Source organism: Podarcis pityusensis (genome assembly GCF_964106645.2).
Source record: "Podarcis pityusensis genome assembly, chromosome: 5".
In the NCBI taxonomy this organism is placed as follows: domain Eukaryota; kingdom Metazoa; phylum Chordata; class Lepidosauria; order Squamata; family Lacertidae; genus Podarcis; species Podarcis pityusensis.
In genome coordinates this window covers 87,466,071-87,487,375 of record NC_138032.1, presented here as the reverse complement: position 1 = coordinate 87,487,375, position 21,305 = coordinate 87,466,071, and the positions used below count along the sequence as shown (strand labels likewise).

General features: G+C 46.3%; 1 protein-coding gene and 2 long non-coding RNA genes across 5 annotated transcripts; 2 read left to right on the top strand and 1 right to left on the bottom strand.

Annotated features, from left to right (window-relative positions):
- Nucleotides 1-35: 35 nt before the first annotated feature.
- On the bottom strand, nucleotides 36-19,532 carry FBXL15 (F-box and leucine rich repeat protein 15; the record flags this gene model as incomplete). Of its 3 annotated transcripts, none has more annotated exons than XM_081005678.1 (4): nucleotides 36-904; nucleotides 2,050-2,552; nucleotides 6,291-6,523; nucleotides 19,364-19,532. In XM_081005678.1, the coding sequence occupies 4 exons, from the start codon at nucleotides 19,530-19,532 to the stop codon at nucleotides 715-717; spliced, it is 1,095 nt and encodes a 364-aa protein (XP_080861804.1). In that variant the 3' UTR covers nucleotides 36-714. The 3 variants fall into 3 exon arrangements, with proteins under 3 accessions (XP_080861804.1, XP_080861805.1, XP_080861806.1); XM_081005679.1 differs by having other exon boundaries at nucleotides 6,291-6,520; XM_081005680.1 differs by lacking the exon at nucleotides 19,364-19,532 and adding an exon at nucleotides 3,457-3,616 and having other exon boundaries at nucleotides 6,291-6,450.
- On the top strand, nucleotides 6,441-11,312 carry LOC308477297. The gene is made up of 2 exons (XR_013986461.1): nucleotides 6,441-6,514; nucleotides 7,739-11,312. It is a non-coding gene; the product is annotated as an uncharacterized lncRNA (long non-coding RNA).
- On the top strand, nucleotides 15,805-20,092 carry LOC308477283. Its single transcript, XR_013986442.1, has 3 exons — nucleotides 15,805-17,129; nucleotides 17,556-19,600; nucleotides 19,966-20,092. It is a non-coding gene; the product is annotated as an uncharacterized lncRNA (long non-coding RNA).
- The last annotated feature ends 1,213 nt before the right edge of the window (nucleotides 20,093-21,305 follow it).

Sequence of the window (21,305 nt, the reverse complement as noted above, 5' to 3'; positions counted from 1 at the left end):
TGAGAATCTAATAAATATCCCCCCTTTAACCGCATACACAGAAGAAGCTACATGCACCAGCACAGGTGTGGTCCACATTTGCCCTTAAAAGCAGGAGGGTATCTGGAGAATGCCACTCTTCTCAACACTCTGGTACCAGCACTCCCCTATCTACCCTGAAGCCTTTAAGGGCACAACAGTCTGTTGCACACCTGAAGGATCTCTCCCCACTCTCTCTAGGAGGGTGAGGACTTCTCCAAGACTCAACTCAAAGCAGGAAGGAAGTTGTACTAATATTGCCAGCTGTCAACCTTACTCTCCAGTGATTATACATTCTGCCCGCCCACCCACCCCAAAATCCCTATTTATCTTTGGAGGTCCACATGAAGTGCAGTTGGGTAAAATGGGTTCAACATCAATGCAACTGCCTTTCAGCAGTCACTTCAAAGCAGCAAGCCCAAAATCCAACTCTAGAATATCCTTGAACGTACATGCTATGTATCTGTTAGCCAGGATGCATCAAAACACATCCTTGCTGTCCATTGTGATGCAAGTGGGTTTGTTTTTCTAATGCGCGTACAGGTTCCCAACAAGGGGTATTGGTAGCTCAGAACCAGCCCGGCTTGAAGGGATGAGACGTAAACCCTCTCTGCCTCTTGAGCTCCTCAGCAGCAGTATCCGACAGGTCTTCCTGCAGGCGGCCACCAGGGACCACTGGACAGTGCCTTGCTTTCATTAGATCTGAAGATTGATAAAAGGGGCAAAACCCACGACATCTTGCAAGAGAACCAGGGCGCGCTGTAGTGGAGGTTCCACGTCTACCTCCACACCACGATTGCGAAGGATGCTGAGGCTGGATTCTACCACGTCGTGGCAGTGCTTCACCTTCAGAGCACGCAGCTTGGGGCAGTACTCTGCCAAGGTCCTATCAAAAGAGAAGATGCAAGAAGTTTTAAGTTCGCAGTCCCTTGCCAGAATCAGAGTGCCCAAACCAACATGATATTCCTTTAGGGTTGGCTGGGATGAGGTGGGGCTACAGCAATAAAGCACACATTTTACATTCAGAAGGTCCTAGAGTCAATACCTGTAGGAATCCTGCAAGAAATTCAACAGCAAGCAGCAAAAAACCTCCATCCCTCATCTCTACTACTGTCCAGATAATATCCAGCAAATTGTCTCTGCCTATCATAGCAGAGAAAGACTGCTAGGGATTAAGTTACATAACTGCTGTACAACGTGTGGTGTTTTTGCAGTTCTTTTGATACAGAAATTCAAGACAGAACGTGGTCTTGTAAATTAGTCAGCTTGGCCCAAGGTTACAAGAAGATGTTCCATATCGTAAAAAGAGAAGTGGCTGTAAATACCCTTGGAGGGGCAGAGTAAAGTCTCTGATAATCAAGGAAAGGGGTATTTAGTGTTCTTCCCCATGGCTTTCCCTACCTCTGCTAGCCCACAAGTCTCCAAGTAGCCTTTCAGAACACCAGTAATCTGGTCTCTGAAAATTGGCCCAGCCAAAATGATATGTGCAAACAAATTGTAAGCCCACGATGCTGTAGAATTTGCATTTACTGTGGTTGGAGAAATTTAGGCTTCAAGCTGCAGAATCTGTAGTTTTGGTATAGTAAAGGTAAAGGGACCCCTGACCATTAGGTCCAGTCATGACCGACTCTGGGGTTGAGGCGCTCATCTCGCTTTATTGGCCGAGGGATCTGCCGTACAGCTTCTGGGTCATGTGGCCAGCATGACTAAGCCGCTTCTGGCGAACCAGAGCAGCGCACGGAAACGCCATTTACCTTCCCGCTGGAGAGGTACCTATTTATCTACTTACACTTTGACGTGCTTTTGAACTGCTAGGATGGCAGGAGCAGGGACCGAGCAACGGGAGCTCACCCCGTTGAGGGGATTCGAACCGCCGACCTTCTGATCGGCAAGTCCTAGGCTCTGTGGTTTAACCCGCAGCGCCACCCGTGTCCCATACGCCACCCGTGTCCCATGATACAAACGCAAAGGCATGATACAAACGCATTAAATACACACGCAACTGCTGCACTCCATGTGTGCAACTGTTACCTAATGGAGTTGTTCTTGACCCGCAGGCAGCCTGTGAGGTCGAGGTGCTCCAGTTCGGGACAGGCTTTGGCAATCTCCTCCACTGCTACGTCACCCACATTCGCGTTGACAGCCAGCGAGAGGGACTTCAGTCTGTTACACCTCTGTGCAAGGTAACAGATGGCTTCATCTTTCAGCTGCCGGCAGGCTGTAAGGTCCAGGGACTCCAGCTCCTTGCAGTGGTCAGCCAGGCTCCGCAGGGAGAGGCTGTCCACCCACTCGCAATGAGCCAGAGAAAGCCGGCGCAAATTGGGGCAGCTCAAAGAGATGGCCACCAGGGCATGGCGACTCAGCTGCACGCAGCCATTCAACTCAATCTGCTGCAAATGGTGGTTCTGGCCAATCACAGGAAGCAGCTCCTTGTCAGACAGCCAATCAGAACAGTTCTGTAGTGCCAGCTGTTGCAACACCTCGTTGTCTTTTAGCAGGATGCAGAATGCAGCTTTCGGAATGTTTGGTCCCACCTGCCATAGGCAAGAAGACAAAATGGGTTGTTGTTACAGCATTTTAATATTCCAAGCGCGCTCTCCTCCAGCCCTAATTTTTGTTTGCAGAGCTAATAAATGCAATTGGCATTAAAGGACAGGGTGTAAATTACAGAAAGATAATATCTATAAATAATAATTAAAAAATTGAAGGGAGCAAGAGTATTTTAACCATCCTAAAATTACTTTGCATAAAGTAACTATTCCTGTTTGGACTCTGCATACTCCTCTGGAGAGTTCAAACTACAGGCTTAAGTGCGTTAAAGTAAGCAAACTCTTCTAGAAACTTCTGTTATAATCTGGAGAATGCTTTTTTTTTTTAAAAAAAAGGTCAATTTGTGAAGTTTATATGCATAATTGGAGATTTAAGCACCAACTTTACGTACACAACGCTCACATCACATATAGATGTGAAAATTTCTATATGACCAAATATCCCTGTAAAACTATTAACTTTCAAGCTATATTTTACATCCAAAAATCTGGTAGAATAAGGATCAGATAACAGTTTATTTTTCCTAGAAATAAATTGTCTCTCGTGCCACCCTGCTTTCTTCTGCACAGCTAGGCTTGAAATTCTTTTTTGCCCAGGATCAATTATTGAACAAACTCACTGCTGAAGCTCAAAAGTTCAGCACCAGGAATATTAACTCTTATCTTACACTGACTTATTCCCAACACTAATTGAGAAACCAGAGAGCTTGATCCAAGCACCTACAACTAATTTCACAAAGCGCGGCAGATAGTGATGGTGTTGCCGCTCAGTATCTTTTGCTAAATTGTTATATTAAAAACAACAAAACAGAAAACAATCAGCCCCACACTCACTCTGCCATGTGACTGAATGCACACATTCTTACCACATGCACACCATTACCCATACCTGCCTAGAATCAAAGCAGCGCATGTTGGTGAGGTAAAGCTGAATTAGAGACTGAAACGCCTTGCTGACCCTCTGCAGGCTCAGGAGTTGCCTCAGAGGGAGATACGAGAGAATGTGGGGGAAGAGGATGTCTTCCCAGGGCAGGTCCAATAACTGCTTTCTGGAATAATAATAAAAAAAGGAAGTCAAGAAAGCAGCTGTTTAAAAAGGAGTGTGGCAGGGGAGTCCACTTTAACAATCAAGCAGCGTGTGAACTTTGAGATAGATAAATATATGTAAGTAAAATAAATTTTATTTTAAAAATAATTTTTATTAACAGGCCAATCACATCACATTATCCAAATCACATTAGTTCCAAATTATACAGCCGAATTTTAAATTTTGTTGGGGGTACCCATACATCAAGCTCCGAACAAGTCCAAAGCTCCGAACGAGTCTAAACATCACTTATATTGCTGCTTTTATTAAACAGTTCTATCCAGTTCAATCCAGATAGTCCTTTATTACTTTCTTCATCTTCTTGTTGTTATCGTATATTCCTTTCTTTACGATCTCTGATAATTTTCACAAGCAGATTAAAAACAGGCATCCTCTGTGTGGGTTTTGTACTCTCCAAATATCATATCGCTCAGGGACAGCTGCTGTTCAACGCTTCCATGAAAAAAATTAATCTTCGGTCTGTCCTTTACTTTTCTCAGACTTGCCAAGTATATCAGGAGGCTCTGTCAGGTCAAGATTGCATTCCAACATTCCTTCTCATTCCAATGGTCCTGATTCTCCTCCCCCTGTCCTTCTTTCTCCGGCAAGCCTGTCTTGGCGAGATACCATTTTTTAACTGCGTCATAAAATTTTCCTCCGTTCTCACCGTTCACCAATCCTCTCTCCAGCTATAATCCATCCCACACAGTTCTTGAATTCCTGCTTGTGATTAGTAAAACACAACGATCTTGTTTCTATCTGGGGTGAAGGGTTATTAATATCACATCGTGCAAAGAAAAAAGGTTTTTTCCTCCACCCCCCCCTTCATTCCAAACATACAGTCTCTTAATGGTGATTCATCAGAAGATTTACTTATCCGTCCGTCACTCCCGGTCACGGAGATCCATTAATCAGCAGTCTTATCTCTCGAGCGTTACTTGATGTATGTGCTTCAGCTTCATTCCAATCGTATGTTTCCAAATATAATTCCGAGCTGAAGCTAACCAGCACACGCTGATTGGAATCGGCGTCAGGAAGATCTGACTTCCTCGGGGGCTCGTGCCAAGTGACCGGCACCTCCATCTCTCGGATCAGGGGGTGCATTGTGGACACCGCTGGCAAGGCAGCCCCCCCCCATCTCCTTGGGGGGGTAGGAAGACTGCATACTTCCCATAGCAGCCTCTTAATTACCTCGTATGGGTCAGAGAGATGTTATTGTCGGCCATCTTCCAACGCGCCACCTGGTTGGATGTCACCCACCTACAGAGCAGTGCCGGATTTAGGGCAGTGCGGGCAGGTCACCTGCACAGGTCTCCTAGCTGAGGTGACATCATTTAACCCAAAATTTTGTCCTCACCTAGGGCCGGATTTAGATTTGATGAGGCCCTAAGCTACTGAAGGTAATGGGGTCCTTTATATGTCCAGCTTTCCTTTATCAACAACCAATTGTCGCTGTTTTTTGTCTTGAATATATGCTATATGGTAATTTATGGACCTAATAGGTATCTAAAGCCATTTGGACATGCAGAATGCAGGCACTCTATATATAGAAATGAGCAAACCAGTGATATTTTAGGGAGCAGGCTAGCAGGTGGGGCCCGTGACTTACATCATAGGAGCCTACACAACACAAAACACTGTTGCTGTATGTAGGTTTTATTTAATTTCTTTTTTTTTATCTTATATCTTGGAAATGTACATCCAGTGGGGTTTTTTTTTTCCTTTAATTTTTTTGGGGCCCCCCAAGAGAGTGGGGCCCTAAGCTACAGCTTGTTTAGCTTATACGTAAATCCAGCACTGAGAGCAACGCAAGTCCTCAAGTGCCCACATCCCTTCCTCGGGACACACCCCTCACACAACCACCCTGGTGGGTTGGCCAGGTTGGGATTCATAGAACTGTGGAGTTGGAAGGGGCTCCGGGGTGTCATCAGGGATGCAGGTGGCGCTGTGGGTTAAAACACAGAGCCTAGGACTTGCCGATCAGAAGGTTGGCAGTTCGAATCCCCGCAACGGGATGAGCTCCCGTTGCTCGGTCCCTGCTCCTGCCAACCTAGCAGTTCGAAAGCACGTCAAAGTGCAAGTAGATAAATAGGTACCGCTCCGGCGGGGAAGTAAACGGTGTTTCCATGCGCTGCTCTGCTTCGCCAGAAGCAGCTTAGTCATGCTGGCCACATGACCCGGAAGCTGTACGCCGGCTCCCTCGGCCAATAAAGCGAGATGAGCACCGCAACCCCAGAGTCGGTCACGACTGGACCTAATGGTCAGAGGTCCCTTTACCTTTACCTTTTACCGGGGTGTCATCTAGTCCAACCCCCCGCGATGCAGGGATCTCCACTACGGCACCCATGACGGATGCCCATCAAATCTCCACTTAGCATTGTACAACCTGAGGAGTAGGGGTGGGGGGAGTTCCCTGGGAGGGTCATCTAGCCCAACCCCCCCCCCCCCCAATGCAGAAAATCCTGCCCTGCCTGGGCTCGAACCGCCCACCTTCCGGTTACCAGACAGACGCGCCACCGGCTCTCTCCACCCCCACCGAGGCAGGTCTATTATATGACTCGGTGGGGAGGGGTTTATTTTCCTCCCCAGACCCCCCCCCCTCACTGTCCAGACGCCCATCCCCCGCCTCTCCGCACCTGGCGCCCGCCGGCCCCGAGTGCCGCGCTCCGCCCGGAGGCTCCATCCTTCTGAGCTGCCGGCAGGTGCACCGTCAGACAGACAGCCGCAGCCACCGTCGCGTAAGTGACGTCACGGGCGTCGAAAGCGTCGCTTCTTTTTTGCGGCCTCCGCCGCTTCCTTACCCGACGGGAGGGAAGGACCGCGCGCATAGAGCTATGAAGGGTAGAGTAAACCCGCCCAGGTTGTCCTGCTGATATATATGTATCATTACCGCCAGTATTCTGCATTTAATTACTCACAGGGACTCAAGGATGAAATAAAGGCGGCTGGAGACATAGGGAGGGGTGGAGCAAACCCATCCAGTTGTCTTAATGCGAGTTGTTATTATCATTGTTATTACTATTATTTACAATATTTGTACCCTGCCTTTCCCATTTCTTCACAGAGACTCAAGGCAGCTGACAGATAATATAAAGGCAGCTAAAAACATATGGGGTGGGGAGTAAACCCAGTCAGTTGTCTTAATGTGAAATTTATTATTATTATTATTACGTATTTATTTATACCCTGCATCTCCCCCTTCACAGAGACTCGAGGCAGCTGATATAAAATAAGGGAAGCCAAAAACGTGAGAGGGGGAGGAGTAACCCATCCAGTTCTTCTTAATATGAAATGTTGTTGTTGTTGTTACTTATTTATGCTTTTTCCCCTTACAGGGATTTAAGGCGGCTTACAGATAAAATAAGGGAAGCTAAAAACATGGACGGGGAAGGAAACAATCATTAAAAAGCAATTCAACATATGTATTTGCTTTTAAATTATTGCTCCTGTGTCATACCCTCCAACATTTCTCCAGTGAAACTATCATCAACATCAACATTATTTATACCCCACCCACATGACTGGGTTGCCCCAGCTACTCTGGAAGGCTTCCAACATATATAAAAACATAATAAAGCATTAAACAACTTCCCTATACAGGGCTGCCTTCAGGTGTTTTCTAAAGGTTGTATAGTTACTTATCTCCTTGGCTCGGGGGTCATGTCACTCCATACCCTCCAACATTTCTCTGATGAAAAGCGGGACATTCCGGGATCAAATTAGAAACCAGGATGGCTTCTGTAAATCCGGGACTGTCCTTGGAAAATATGGACACTTGTAGGGTCTGCTCTGTATGTGTGTGTGTCTGATCTATTGAAAACATACAAATTATTATAATAAAAACAGCACGGCACCAACCTTTTTATTAAAAGCACCATAGGCATAGGCAGGATTTATGGGGGGGCGCAGGACACCCACCTGTCATCCTCTGTCCGGCTCTGTCTAGCAGATTTGGAATGACATATCTCAACAATAGTTGTTTTAAATTACTTTCGTTTGACCCCAACTGCTCAGAAAAATCTGTCAAAATCTTTCTACAATTTCTACTTTTAGTTAATTATTTTTATTTATTTACTTGATTTAGGTGGAGACAGTTGCCCTCCCGGCTTCGCCTATGAAAAGCAGTCAGTTGCCAAAGGCCGGTTGTAATAGGAAGGTCTTCAACTGCTGGCAGAAGGACAGACAGCAAGGAAGGAGCCAGTCTGGCTTCTCCAGGGAGGTAGTTCTGGGAGCAGCCACCAGTGAGAAGCCCCTTTCCCGCATCCCTACCAAGCATGCCAGTGAGGGTGGTGAGACCAAGAGAAGGGCCTCTCCTGAAGATGTCAAAACCCAGGAAGGTTCGTATGAGGGAATACAGTCTTCCAGATAGCTTGGGCTTTATAAATTTATTTATTTTGTTGAAGGAGTGGGTTTGTAATAACAAGGTTGTGCGCTGCACATATAGTCTAAAGTAAGATTCCAAATGTTGCCATTTCCTTCTTTACCAATAGTCACAGGCCACAGATCGAAATCTTGCCCAACTCCTGCATTAAAATCACCCAGGAGGATATCCTCCTTAGGCATCTCTGATGGGATGGTATCCAGCTGAGAGTAAATTGTTTTCTTTAATGTCTCCATTGGCATCCAGTGTTGGTGCATAAGCACTTAGAATAGTAGCCTGTTGGTTTTTGGCGAGTTTTATTTGAAGGGTTGAAAGTCACTCATTAATTCCAGTAGGGACTTTTCACAAGATTGTTTTTGATAGCAAAGCCTGCTCCGTGTATTTGACGTTCTTGTTCAGGTAGACCTTTCCAGAAGAAAGTGTAGCCTCCTTTTTCTTCCTTCAGTTGTCCCTCTCCTGCTCTTTGAGTTTCTTGAAGCGCTGCAATATTGATGTTAAAACGTCACAACTCGCTTGCAATGATGGCAGTCCTGTGTTCGGGATGCTCATTATCTATGTTATCCAACAAAGTCCGTATATTCCATGTTCCAAAGCTCAATTGTCTTTTATGACCGCTGAGTAGTGACCCCACTGGGCACAGTCAGGGAAAATGGAAGGTAGATTTTTATATATAAAGGCACCTTTTCTAGCCTCTCCCCCTTTTCGGGGTGACCAGAGTAGATCCTAAATAGGACTGCTCAGTCATGGATACAACTGCCAAGATACTCAACTGCCGCATTCCTTGAGTCAGAATGACTGAATCTGTATCCACCGCCCATGTGCTAGTTCATGACTAGGGGCTTTCAGATTTCATGCTTCCCCCGTTACCATTTGCCAATCGTCATGGGACTTTTTTGGGTTCAGGATGAGTTTTTGGAAGACGTCTGTGCATGAATTTGCTTTGTGTGTGTAGATCAGTGCACGCTGACCAATGCACAGTCTTCACATTAAGGCTCTATTCCGATGGCAAGAGTATTACAACAACCCGTAGATTCCTATCTGCTACAGCCTTCATCCGCCTTCACAGCCATTATAACATGCCACTTATTATCTTTCGCCTGCTCTGCCATTGAAGACTTCTTGGATCATTCTTTGTCTAGCTCCTCCCCTTTGAGCTTACTGCCTTGGGTGACCATGCTGAGAGTACGAGACTCCCGTCAGCTTCACTCACAAGGATCATAGGAACGTGCAAGCCCACTCACCACGACGAGGTGATGATCCAGTGAGTGAGGCATTTAAATAGTCAGACTTTAAAGTGGGCATTTAAAAGGGGAGCAATATATTTCACACAAAAAAAGGAGTTGGGTTAGAAAGAGCGTGAACTCTCCCTTTTGCCGCTCCCTTTTGTTACTGGTTGGACATACTGCTGTCCAGGGACACTAGACTGTGGTATTAAAGCAGGGTGGGGGGAACTGAGTGGCCACTTTTCCAGGGGCTGCATGCCAATGGTGGGTGAGATAGTGACATCCATCTGTCTCAAGAGACAATGAAAGAGTGCACCATCGGGGGTAAAGTCAAATTGTTGGAGAGTTACAGCGCCTGCTGTGACTGTAGAGACCAATACAGGAGAGACATGCTTTATTGCAGCTGGGGCAGAGGAAGGCATCCCGTTTTGCTGTTACAGGTGTGCCATGGCTTTTCTTCTCTCTGTGCTCCTACCAGCAGTCATTTCTCCTCTGGTCACTTGGTGACCCTTGCTGTAACTTCTGCACCACCCTGACCCTGTAAGTGCCAGGATTTCAACTCAAAAGCAGTGAGGAAAGTTGTTGTTGTTGTTCATACCTTTTCCCTGGTTTGAAGATGCTTGATGCCCGTTGCTTGTTCTCTGACCCCTTTGGGGGCAAATAAATGGATGAATCAAGCAGCCTTGCTCATGAAAAATAGGTAAAAATAAATGCTTATCTATCTTCTTCAAACGGGATGCTATTGCAGTCCGCTGAAGTTTTCTTGAATCAGAGACATGCCTCCTCCCTACCCAATTAGCCAGTTTCTCACTGGCATCACAACAATTCTCCATCAGCACAGGTAATGTTCTCACCTGAAGGATCTGAGCCAGTCCTGTCCATCCCTGGGGCAGTAGGCCACTCAAAAATGACGTGGACTCATCCTTACAGGCCAAGGGATAGACTTTATGCTTTCAGCAGCGATGCCCAAAATCCTCCTCCATCTCTGCAGAGCTTTCTTTCTTCCCGAAACAAATACTCCGAAAACAAATACTTAGATTGCTCTAAGACAGAGTGAGGAGGTGGTAAGGAACTGGGGGTTTGGTGTCTTAATTCTCTATATCGCCGCACTAAACTTGGGACACCTGACACGTCCAGACTTAACATGAATTTGCTGTCACACTTGTGAAGAGTTCAACATGGGGTTGGGTCCACTGAGAATAGCTTGTCAAAAGACCCTCCCAAACTTGGATATGGTTTTCTTCTGACTATGCCCATGAAGGAGAAAGCAAGCCGTTTCACTTGAAGCATGTAAGCTGGTCCTGAAAACGATGTTTTGAGAATAATCCAGCCATGATTGGGGAGGGATGTTCCCCTAGGATTCTGAATTTTCCTGGGTAGTGACAGAATCAGAATACAGAAACCACAAAGAAATTCAGCTTACATTTTAAGAGATGTGATTTTTTCCTGTATAATTCCCCCTCTAATGCCACAAAGCTCTAGCTAATAAAAATACTATCTAACGTAACTAACCCAATAACTCCCTCCACACTCCTGTTTGTCTCTTGATTTCAAGTCACAGATCTGAGATGGGGGGGTTTTGTCCCATCACTTTATCCTGGAAAACCCGCTGTTTCCTGCTGAATTGGAACAAACATCTGGGGGGGGGGGCGCTGATGGGACCAAAAACAGCCTCTTGGACCCATGAAACCACTTGAAATCACGGGACAAACAGAAGTGTGGATGGGCTGTAACTTCCTAACTACTTTCTCTTAAGTCTGCTCAAATACCTGCTTTTTCCAAAGACATCTGACAAGTGTTCCAGCAGGGGGAGGTGTCACAATGGAAGACATGTCACCATTACTGTTACTTAGCAACCTTGCTCAACAATTTACATTCATAGAATCATAGAATTGTTGAGTTGGAAGGGACCCCAAGGGTCATCAAATCCCACCCCCCTGCAATATATTGTTCCTCTAAATATTAGTGTTTTATATCTTTCTATTTAATTCCGTTCATTTTTAATTACTTTTAAAAAGATTCTAAACTCCTCCAGGGCATTCCAGCACAGTGTGTCCAATCATAAAATCGCAATACAGTGGTACCTTGGGTTAAGAACTTAATTCGTTCTGGCGGTCTGTTCTTAACCTGAAGCACCACTTTAGCTAATGGGGCCTTCTGCTGCTGCGCCACCACTGCACGATTTCTGTTCTCATCCTGAAGCAAAGTTCTTAACCCGAGATAATATTTCTGGGTTAGCGGAGTCTGTAACCTGAAGCGTATGTAACCCGAAGTACCAATGTATGAGAAAACAACATAATCCCTTTCAAAGAAAAACAATTTAATAATAATAATAATAATACTTGAAGCAGAAGAGGCCACACCCAAAATTTGTAACCTGGTGCCAGAAAGATTGTAGTGCAGCTGTTACCTATTCCATGTGTGTTTTACTGCATTACATATTCCATGCATGCTTTACTACATGAGCATTTTCAGTTTTCTCAGTTGATGAAACCTTGGAGCCAAATACAGTGGTACCTCGGAAGTTGAACGGAATCCATTCCGGAAGTCCGTTCAACTTCCAAAATGTTCAGAAACCAAGGCGCGGCTTCCAATTGGCTGCAGGAAGCTCCTGCAGCCAATTGGAAACCACAGAAGTCACATCAGACGTTCAAGTTCCAAAGAACGTTCACAAACCGGAACACTCACTTCCAGGGTTGCGGTGTTTGGGAGCCAAAATGTTTGACTCGCAAGGCGTTCGAGATCCAAGGTACGACTGTATTTCAATTGCCCAAAGGTTACAGAGTGGCGAGATATGGTTTTGCCATCTGCACATAAAGAAGACACAGAAACAATGAAAACATATTTGCACCACAAAATTTTTAGGTTGACCCCTTTGGCACCCAGGCTCTTTTAAGGCAATTAATCAATTGTCTGCTCTTCACCAGCAGGTTCCAGGGCAGATTGCAACAATTTAATATTCAGAATTAAAAACAGTTCAGAACTATTGCAGTCACAAGAATGGGGGGGGGGGGGTTCCTGAAAACACATCTCTCAGATGTCAAAGGCCAGGTGTACCTTCAGCATTCATGGAAAGCTGTATTGTGAAGATGCTGGGCACACACCTCTGTGGGGAAGGAATTCCACAATTTAGGGGCTGCCGCAGAGAATGCTGTCTCCTGGGCTATCACCCCCTGAACTACTGAGGGTGGCAGAACTACCAAATGGGTCCTCTCTGCTTATCTTAATGCCTGAGAGGGCCTGTAGGGAAGGATGCAGTCTCAGATATTTGGGACCCAAATAATTCACCTTACTGTGACCGGCTAGCTCAGTTGGTAGAGCATGAGACACTTACCATAATCTCCGGGTGGTAAGTTCAAGCCCCTCATTGGGCAAAAGGTTCCTGCATTTCAGGGAGTTGGATTAGATGAGCCTTGTGGTCCATTTCCAACTCTACAATTCTATGATTCCACTACAGCCTAATAATTAGAGTCTTAATTCTTAAAGACCATTAAAGACCACAGCACTAAGTTTAAGAAGCAGGCAGTAACCCGCCCCCCGTCCCCATATTTTAAGAAGAGGAAGTGTGTTTGGCATCTGGTCACCTGTGTCCACACCCTACTTGGTTTTAATATAATAAAAGAACTATCTCAGGCTTGGAAATTCTGGTCTGAAATTGTTGCGTTGAGAAAAGGATAACCGCTGTCCTTTCTTTCCCTGGCACATAACTTACAAATGTCAAATCTTCCTGAAAACTAGAATTGCTGCTGTTGGCATTTCTGAAAATATCAACAATCAAACCAGAAATTCTCTCAAAGGGCCAACTAGAGTTAGATTTATATTAGCTTATCCCCTAACCAATGGCACACTGGTTATAAAAAAAAGTTTTCAGTTGTTGTATCCCATTCAGAATGCTCTAAATGTGTTGTTAGTTTCTCAGCCACTATCTGGCCAGTGTTTTGAGCAGTTGGTGTACTTTCTCTATACATTAGTATGATTTCAGCTTCTATCTTGCCCTTCCTCCCAAAGCAGCCCAGGGTGGCAGACCTTTCAATAATGAAACATTTTATTAAAAAAATAAAAATCTGAAAACAGTTTAAACATTCTGAAAACCCAGAGTTGCCAGGAACAGTGCCTTTCAGCCATCAAATGCATTATAAACATATTATTTTTTTGGAATTGCAATACAAACCAGGATGTTATACTGTATCTTGGAGGTTTGGACAGCATATTGCCTCCCTGACATTTTCCTTTGAATGGCACTAACTGTTCATCAACTGTAACATTTGCAAACATCCCCCTGGTTGTACACAGCAGCAAGCTTGTCTCTTGCATTGATAGTTCAGCATTAAAGCTGATAATCAAATATGAGGACTTGACTGATTCTTCTGAAGAGGGCAAGTCAATAACGCATTTTGCAAAGATCTTCCCATGAACAGAGACAAGGTTTCAGATTCATTAAGTGCCTTGTGACATTTCAGGGGCTGAAAAAAATGACATTGTAATAGACAAATCACTCACTTCCTTTAACATCACCACAAATTGTATTAGAGTCAACAGCACTCCATGAAACCTTTATACAAACCTGAAGTGTACACTTGTAAGAGGAGAGCCAGGAGTTGTGCTGTGTACAGAACTGCAGGATCAAGCTGAGAGTCAGAACAAAGAGAATTCACTGGAACACAAAACCGTAAAGAGGACCACGGCTCCTTAACCAAACCTCAGTCCAGAGAAGAAACCTTTTATAGCTCTTTCTATCTAGGAGAGACCAGTGGACTGTCTGGGTGGGTGAAGCCAGTCTGGGAAATGCTCCAAGCAGCAGTTCTGTGGTTCACCCAGAAGAGGCAGCTGCAGACAACTGAGGATTCCAGAGCCTAGCCCTAATGATTTCTGACAAAATAAGAGTGATTGCTCACATTTCATGTCAGGCAGGATCGTACGCCAGTGCCTCCATGGGCAGGCTATCTTCAACCCAAGACAAATGTTCTGGTCCAGAAAGGACAGAAAGCAAAGTCTTGCGAATCAGCATCAGGAGCTGGTACCATATAAAGCCTTGAAAATGATATTATAAATTCAGTAGTCACGCTACAAAATTCTTGATGCCGAAGATAACAGAACTTTTAGCTCCTTGATGAAGCCATATATAATGGATCCCAGGGCTTTTACAGTAATTTCAGATTATTGGGTGTGCAAAATAATATTCTGTAGCAGAATGAGAGGAACTATCTAATAAATTCTAATATGTGCCTGTGACAGCCATGCAACCACGTTCCATATGGCACTGACAATAGCAAAGGAGGTTGGGCGGGAGTAGAGAGAAATTGTATTTTCTGAGCTACACAGCATCCCATTTTAAGTGCTGAAAAAAATACCATATCCCTGCGACAGAAACATTTCCCCAGAAAACAGCATCTGATTTGACCACAGTACCTTGGAAACTGCTGCATATTCTCGACTGCCTGGAAATGCCCATGTAGGGCAGTGGCCATTGATGGCTGCTGTCTTTGCCCATGTGTTCTGGAGCTGTTCCTTCAGCACCACAGTAGCTTTTCCAGCCAAAGTCCCAGAACTGGGTTTTTTTACTTGGGTATGTAAGTAGAAGCCACACATACACCACCACCCAGAATGGCTACCATGAATGCTAAACAGAAGCTCCACTGCAGATATTGACACAGATGCTGAGAATTTCTACATGCTGCAGACAAGACTAAGATCACCGGTCACAGGGAAACCAATTTCTGAGGATGTGGAACTTTCAAAGCAGAGAGGTCCTTTTTGATGAAGGAAATTCCTGCTCCGACTCCCCAATAAAGCCTTAGATATGCATTATTGTGATGAAAAAGAGGATACATTGTCCAGTAGGACACAATTAATACATCGTGAAGCCTCAGGTGGGAAGTTCCAATTGCTACAAGAATGAATAGATGTGGAGTCTACATGATATAAAGGGGGCAGCAAAAAGAAAGTCAGCTCTGATGAGTTGAATCTGTCGGTTTTATCGTTTTCTTGCCAAATATGGGACTGTGTACTAACAGCGCAGCTGCATTATAGTCTCCATCACATGCATAAATCCACAATGCTTATTTAGCTGAAAGGAGTGAAATAAGGAAGATGGGCACTGTACTCTCTGCTGCCTTATGTGCAGTTACCATAACAACTCCACATAAGTCTTCAATAAAAATAGAAGCTATTATTCCCTCCTGCATTTGCTCTAGGTTTGGCCAGCCTCAAAATAACTTATCTCAAAGATTTATATGATGCTTTTAAATGCAGTTAGTTTCCAAATCAGCATACTTATTTTTTTAAAAAATGATTTAAACAGCAACCCAATGAAGTGCAATAGCAGCATTTTTAAAAAAGCAGTATCTATTAATGAAATTCATCAGCTGATAAAAGCAAGAAAAATACTGATTGAAGTTTCAGCAAATAAGAAGTTTTAAGAACTGGTACCTAAAATTTAACAATGAAGATGCCAGTCGGATATCTGTGGCAGGGTGCCACCACAAAAAGACCCTCTCTTCTGTTGTCAGCTGCCTTGTCTTTGGAAGCAGAAGTACTAAGAGGACAGATTGAGACAAATGTTTTAATATTGGGGGGCTTAAAATCAGCTAAAATTTATCATTTAAATTTTGGATGCATCATTTCATTACCTTTCCCATAGCTTTGCAGAAATGGAGAAAGATCATACGGGCACAGAATATTACATCTAAAAGTTTGATTTCTGGGGGGTTTATTTATTTTTTAATCCCAGGTGAGAGGTAAGAAAATACAGTGTATCTATGAAAGAGGGGCGGAGGAATCTGAATGCAATGTTGAACAAAAAGGATAGGGAAGAAATATGCCAGAAGAATGCTTTTATTTAATTAAGGAGATGATTTACAAGATTATGGTCACAACTATATGATGTGTATATGATACTGTATCTACATATCTCCCCTGAAGGGTAAATAGCAGCTTTGGGGGAACAATATGGGGAAAGGTTAACAATATTCCCCTCTATCACCCGTCCTCAATGTCCCACAGTGAAAATAAAATACATTTGCAAAAGAGGTAATGTGTTATGATGGCAAGTGGGAGGTGGTGGACAGAGATTTTTACATATGCGTTCTTACAAATTTATGCAGAGGTTTGGAAAAAGACTTACCTTGTTTTGTATGAGACTAGAACAATTTCAGAACACAACATCCTGCCATTTGAAACTAACTTCGAAAGATGAACAATGGGGGTTACGCTGGAATTTATTAGCAGCAAGACTGTGTGGTTTGCCTCAGTCATGGAAGGTAAGTCAAGTTATTTCAGCATTTGGGTGGGCTCAGGAGCTGGTATCATGGCTGGCAGTATTGATGGGTGCTATTTGCCCAATCTGCCCCCAAGTGACCTGTTATAAGCCTGTGATGGGGTTAATTGGAGATTTCTGTCATTGGTAACCTATGCAGAAGCATGGAATCGGGCATGTGACAGCAAGTGCTTCATTGACCATGCTGTGGAGCAGGGTATTTGGTGATTGTTTTACATTGTATTGAGCTTTCTGAACTGTTCTCCAGTGGGAGGAGCATGCATTTACAGGACAGTGGCTTGGAGCTTTCCCCATCCATTCCTTCCCATGCACCTGTGATATTTCTGTCATATGCTGTTTCCATGGTATGATTGTGACCCACCCTAGCTTGGGCTGCTGGGCTCTCCAATGCAAGCCTTCCTTGTTGTTTTGCTCCACTTCCTCTCTGTTTTGGGCTGTCCTGACCCATGGGGTGACAACCACAATGTTTCAAGGAGACAGGAAGGTGAAGCAAAGCAGGATCAACACCTTGGAGAGAAATCTTCAACTAAGTTTCAGAACCATGGACAGTGATCCTATAGCTGAGAGAGAACATGTTATCAGCTATGTCCTGGAAGTGAGAGCTGGACCATAAAGAAGGCTGACCGCCGTAGAATTGATGCTTTTGAATTATGGTGCTGGAGGAAACTCTTGAGAGTCCCATGGACTGCAAGAAGATCAAACCTATCCATTCTTAAGGAAATCAGCCCTAAGTACTCACTGGAAGGACAGATTGTGAAGCTGAGGCTCCAATACTTTGGCCACCTCATGAGAAGAGAAGACTCCCTGGAAAAGACCCTGATGTTGGGAAAGATGGAGGGCACAAGGAGAAGGGGACGACAGAGGACGAAATGGTTGGATAGTGTTCTCGAAGCTACCAGCATGAGTGTGAGGAAACTGCGGGAGGCAGTGGAAGACAGAAGTGCCTGATGTGCTCTGGTCCATGGGGTCACGAAGAGTCGGACACGACTAAATGACTAAACAACAACAACATGTCCTGGAGCAATTGGCAGCTTCTTAGGCTAGGTATACAGTACCTTGAGTTGGGTATGTTTATCCTGGAAAAGAGGAGACTGAGAGGAGATACGGTGGTCATTAAATATCTCAAGAGCTGTCAGATGGAAGATGGAGCAAGCTTGTTTTCTCCTGCTCTGGAGGGTAGGGCCTGAACCAATGACTTCAAGTTATAGGAGAGGCAATTCCCTGCATTGCAGAGGGTTGGTCTACATGAGCCTTGGGCAGCCCTTCTTACATCCCTTGAAGAAGTTTCTGAGACATTGCCGGCTAGCTCAGTTGGTAGAGCATGAGGCCAAGGGGTGGGTCAGAGGCAAAGGCAGGGAGAAGAGCTGCCCTCTACTGTTGGGCATCGCTGCTGACCTTGGCTTGCTACCCGTGCACCGCGGGGCTCTAGCAGCTGGGGGGAGGAGAGGAGGGTCCAGACTGCCACCTCGGCCACTGATTGGCTCCTTGCTAGTGGGGGGGTGTCCGAGTGGGCGTGGCGCATCCGGGTAGGGCGGGGTCTCCGCGGCCCAAGCGTGGCGCTGCTGGCCGCTACCTGCTGGTGGCTCCGCGCGCGCTGAGCGGGGCGGAGCGGCTGCGGCACCTTCCCTTCCACCAGCCTCATACAAAACGCCTCCTGGCGGGGCGGGCCGGCCCCTCGCCCGGGCTCAGGAGGAGGAGGAGGCGAGCGAGCGAGCGAGCCTGCAGCACCAGCCTGCCAGAGGTGAGTGGAGCCCGGGGAAAGGGAGAGACAAAGGCGCCCGAGCTGGGCTGCGCTGCGCTGCTCCCCCGGGCTGCCCGGAGCGCGACGCCCGTCATTGTCTCTTGCAGCCCGGCCACCGAGCGCTGCGCCCGGAGATCCGCACCGGGGAGAGGCGGGCAGGCAGGCAGGCGAGGCTTTGCGTTTCCAGAATAGCAGGGAATTAGCTTGCCGAGGAAGAGACGGACAGATGGAGGGAGGGAGGGAGCTGCAGACGGGCAAGCAGCGCCGGGGGGGGGGCTCTCTCTCCCTCCCTCCCTCCCTTTCTCTCTCTCTTTCTCCCAGTACTGGTGAGGTCCTTGAGTCTTGCGAAGCTCCATGAATAGGGAATCCCCAGAGTGCATAGGAGCCAACCCCCCGATAAAATATTTGTGGGGTCCAGCTCCCCCCCCCCCCGTGTGATAGGTATTGCCGTTCAAATGGTAGGTGCTCCCTATGTCTTGTGATTGATTGTGCGGGGTGGGGCTTCCTTCCCTCCCCCCCAATATTTTATTCAAGTTGGCACCCTTGCACGGGTTGGTGGGTACAGAGAGAGAAGCTGCCCGTTCTCCACGCAGCCTTTGTGGTAGCTGGAAGATGCTCTGCCTGCATCCACCTGCAAGGGGGAGGGGTTGCTATGGTTAAATCATGCCTGGACTGCGCGGGAGGGGCTGCTCCCGAGTTTATTGAGGTGGGGTGGGGTAGAGGATCGGGGAAGTTTGCACCCAGCTGCTTAGACCGTGCTCTGTGGAGGAGAGCAGGGTGAGGGGGGCCACGTCTGCATCCATCTGTGCAATAGCAGAGTACAGAAAGATTGAGATCTATGCACGGGAGACACCTCGAGAGCTGCCAGCAAATCAGGGGGAATGCCGTGGGAAGGGGCTCTGGGGACCCCCCCCCCCCAGAGCTCCTTCAGCAGAGGAGGCAGATCCTAGGGGCCAAGGTGCTTTCAGCCCCTCCCCCCCATAAAATATTTGAGGGGATCAACCCCTGCCCCAAAGTCAATGGGTATTGCCATTCAAAATGATGTGTGTGCACTTCAACATGTGATCAATTATGCAGGAAGGGCTTACCTGGGCCAATATTTTGTTCCAAGTTGACACCCCCAGCTTTCAGCTCTGTCAGAAGGATCTGCTGTAGTAGTAGGATATGGTGCAAGAGCACTGGTCCTGTGTCCAGAGCAAGCTGAGGATATGAGCAGCACCCACGCTGTGGTGTATAGCCTGGAGTGATAGGGACCATGGCACCAGCTGCGTTCCTTCCAGGCCATTTCGGGGTCAGCTTGGGAATTCTACCATCTACCTACAAAGGTAAGGGACGCGGGTGGCACTGTGGGTTAAACCACAGAGCCTAGGACTTGCCGATCAGAAGGTCAGCAGTTCAAATCCCCCCAACGGGGTGAGCTCCCGTTGCTCGCTCCCTGCTCCTGCCAACCTAGTGGTTTGAAAGCACATCAAAGTGCAAGCAGATAAATAGGTACCGCTCTGGCGGGAAGGTAAACGGCGTTTCCATGCACTGCTCTGGTTCGCCAGAAGCGGCTTAGTCATGCTGGCCACATGACCCAGAAGCTGTATGCCGGCTCCCTCGGCCAATAAAGCGAGATGAGCGCTGCAACCCCAGAGTCGGTCACGACTGGACCTAATGGTCAGGGGTCCCTTTACCTTTACCTACAAAGGTAGTTGCTTCGGGCATCTGATGTTGTCATGGGCTGAGCCCATCAATGCTCTTGCCAGAATCAACAAATATGCTAAGACTCATTTCCTGGATGAAAAGGATGGCCTCAAGGCGTGCTGGCATCTTTCTCATAAGCAACCACGAGTACAGCTCAAAACAGCCCTGATGTTCATCACCTGGGTAGGTGACTCAATAGAGTTGGACAGTTGCTTAGTACATCCCAAATGGCTTCTTTGCTTGAAGTGGAAAACGAAACAGCAGGAGCTTCTAATGAGAAATCCAGCAACTACAAAAGAGATTATGGGCTCATATAACTGTACATAATTGGAGTGGTGGCAATTATGCTGCGAAAGTGCACTCAACATATTTTCTTCAAATGTGCCATCTTTTCTTCCATATCAAGCTGGAGGTAGAGAGAGAGAGAGAGAGAGAGAGAGAGAGAGAGAGATTGGTTCTAAATACTTGCAGGAAGCCATCTATGCATTTTCCTGGAACTGGAGATGCCAGAAAGCCACCTTTTCCTCTTCACCCACCACTCCTTGAAGCAATCCCCCCCCCCCAAAGAAATGTATTGTTTTAAATTAAGGGGATGAACATACATTTAAGTCATTGAATTACATATGGCATTTTAAAAATAAAGGACAGCCTGCCTGAAGCGTGAGGGTGGGGAGGTGCAAAGCAGACGGCAGAATAAGCTATTCAGTTTGCTACTCAGTACATCTCTGACATTTGCATTCTGAGCAGAAAGAGCTGAGCCCCATAAGCCTGGACACAAGAGCCCCAGGAGATACAAACACCCTGTCTCCTAATAAGAAGATGAGTGTGTACTGTAGATATGTTGCCAATGGGTTTTAAAAAGAATCCTGGCAGGTAGGCCCATCCTTCTCGAAACAGCAATCCCCAGCACCCATCCTTGACTTCGTGTGCGCAGTAGCCGCCACACTATCAAAGGCAGAATTAATTATATAGCTATTAAGACCAGACCTGTCCTGCTACTTATCTGCTAGGTGTGTTCCTGATCATATCAACAGTTGCCTTGGCAAGATACCATCACAGTCATGAAAAAAGCTCCCTTTGCCTCCCCAACTTAAACCTAACCTGCATCAATTGACGCTCTCTCCCATCGTGACCCTGGAAGGGCCACCTTCACCTGCTTGGCTTTTTCTCTGAGCCTTGGAGCCTAAGGGTTAAAAGTGGCTCGGAACTTGTTTACTGTCTCTTGGATTCTCCAGGAGCTCATTCCCTCCTGGTACAGATGGATGTCACATCTATTCAGAGCTGATCCTTGCTGAGCCAAGAGAACTGGGCCGATCCGGGGTGAGGATCAGCTGCGTGTCTCCC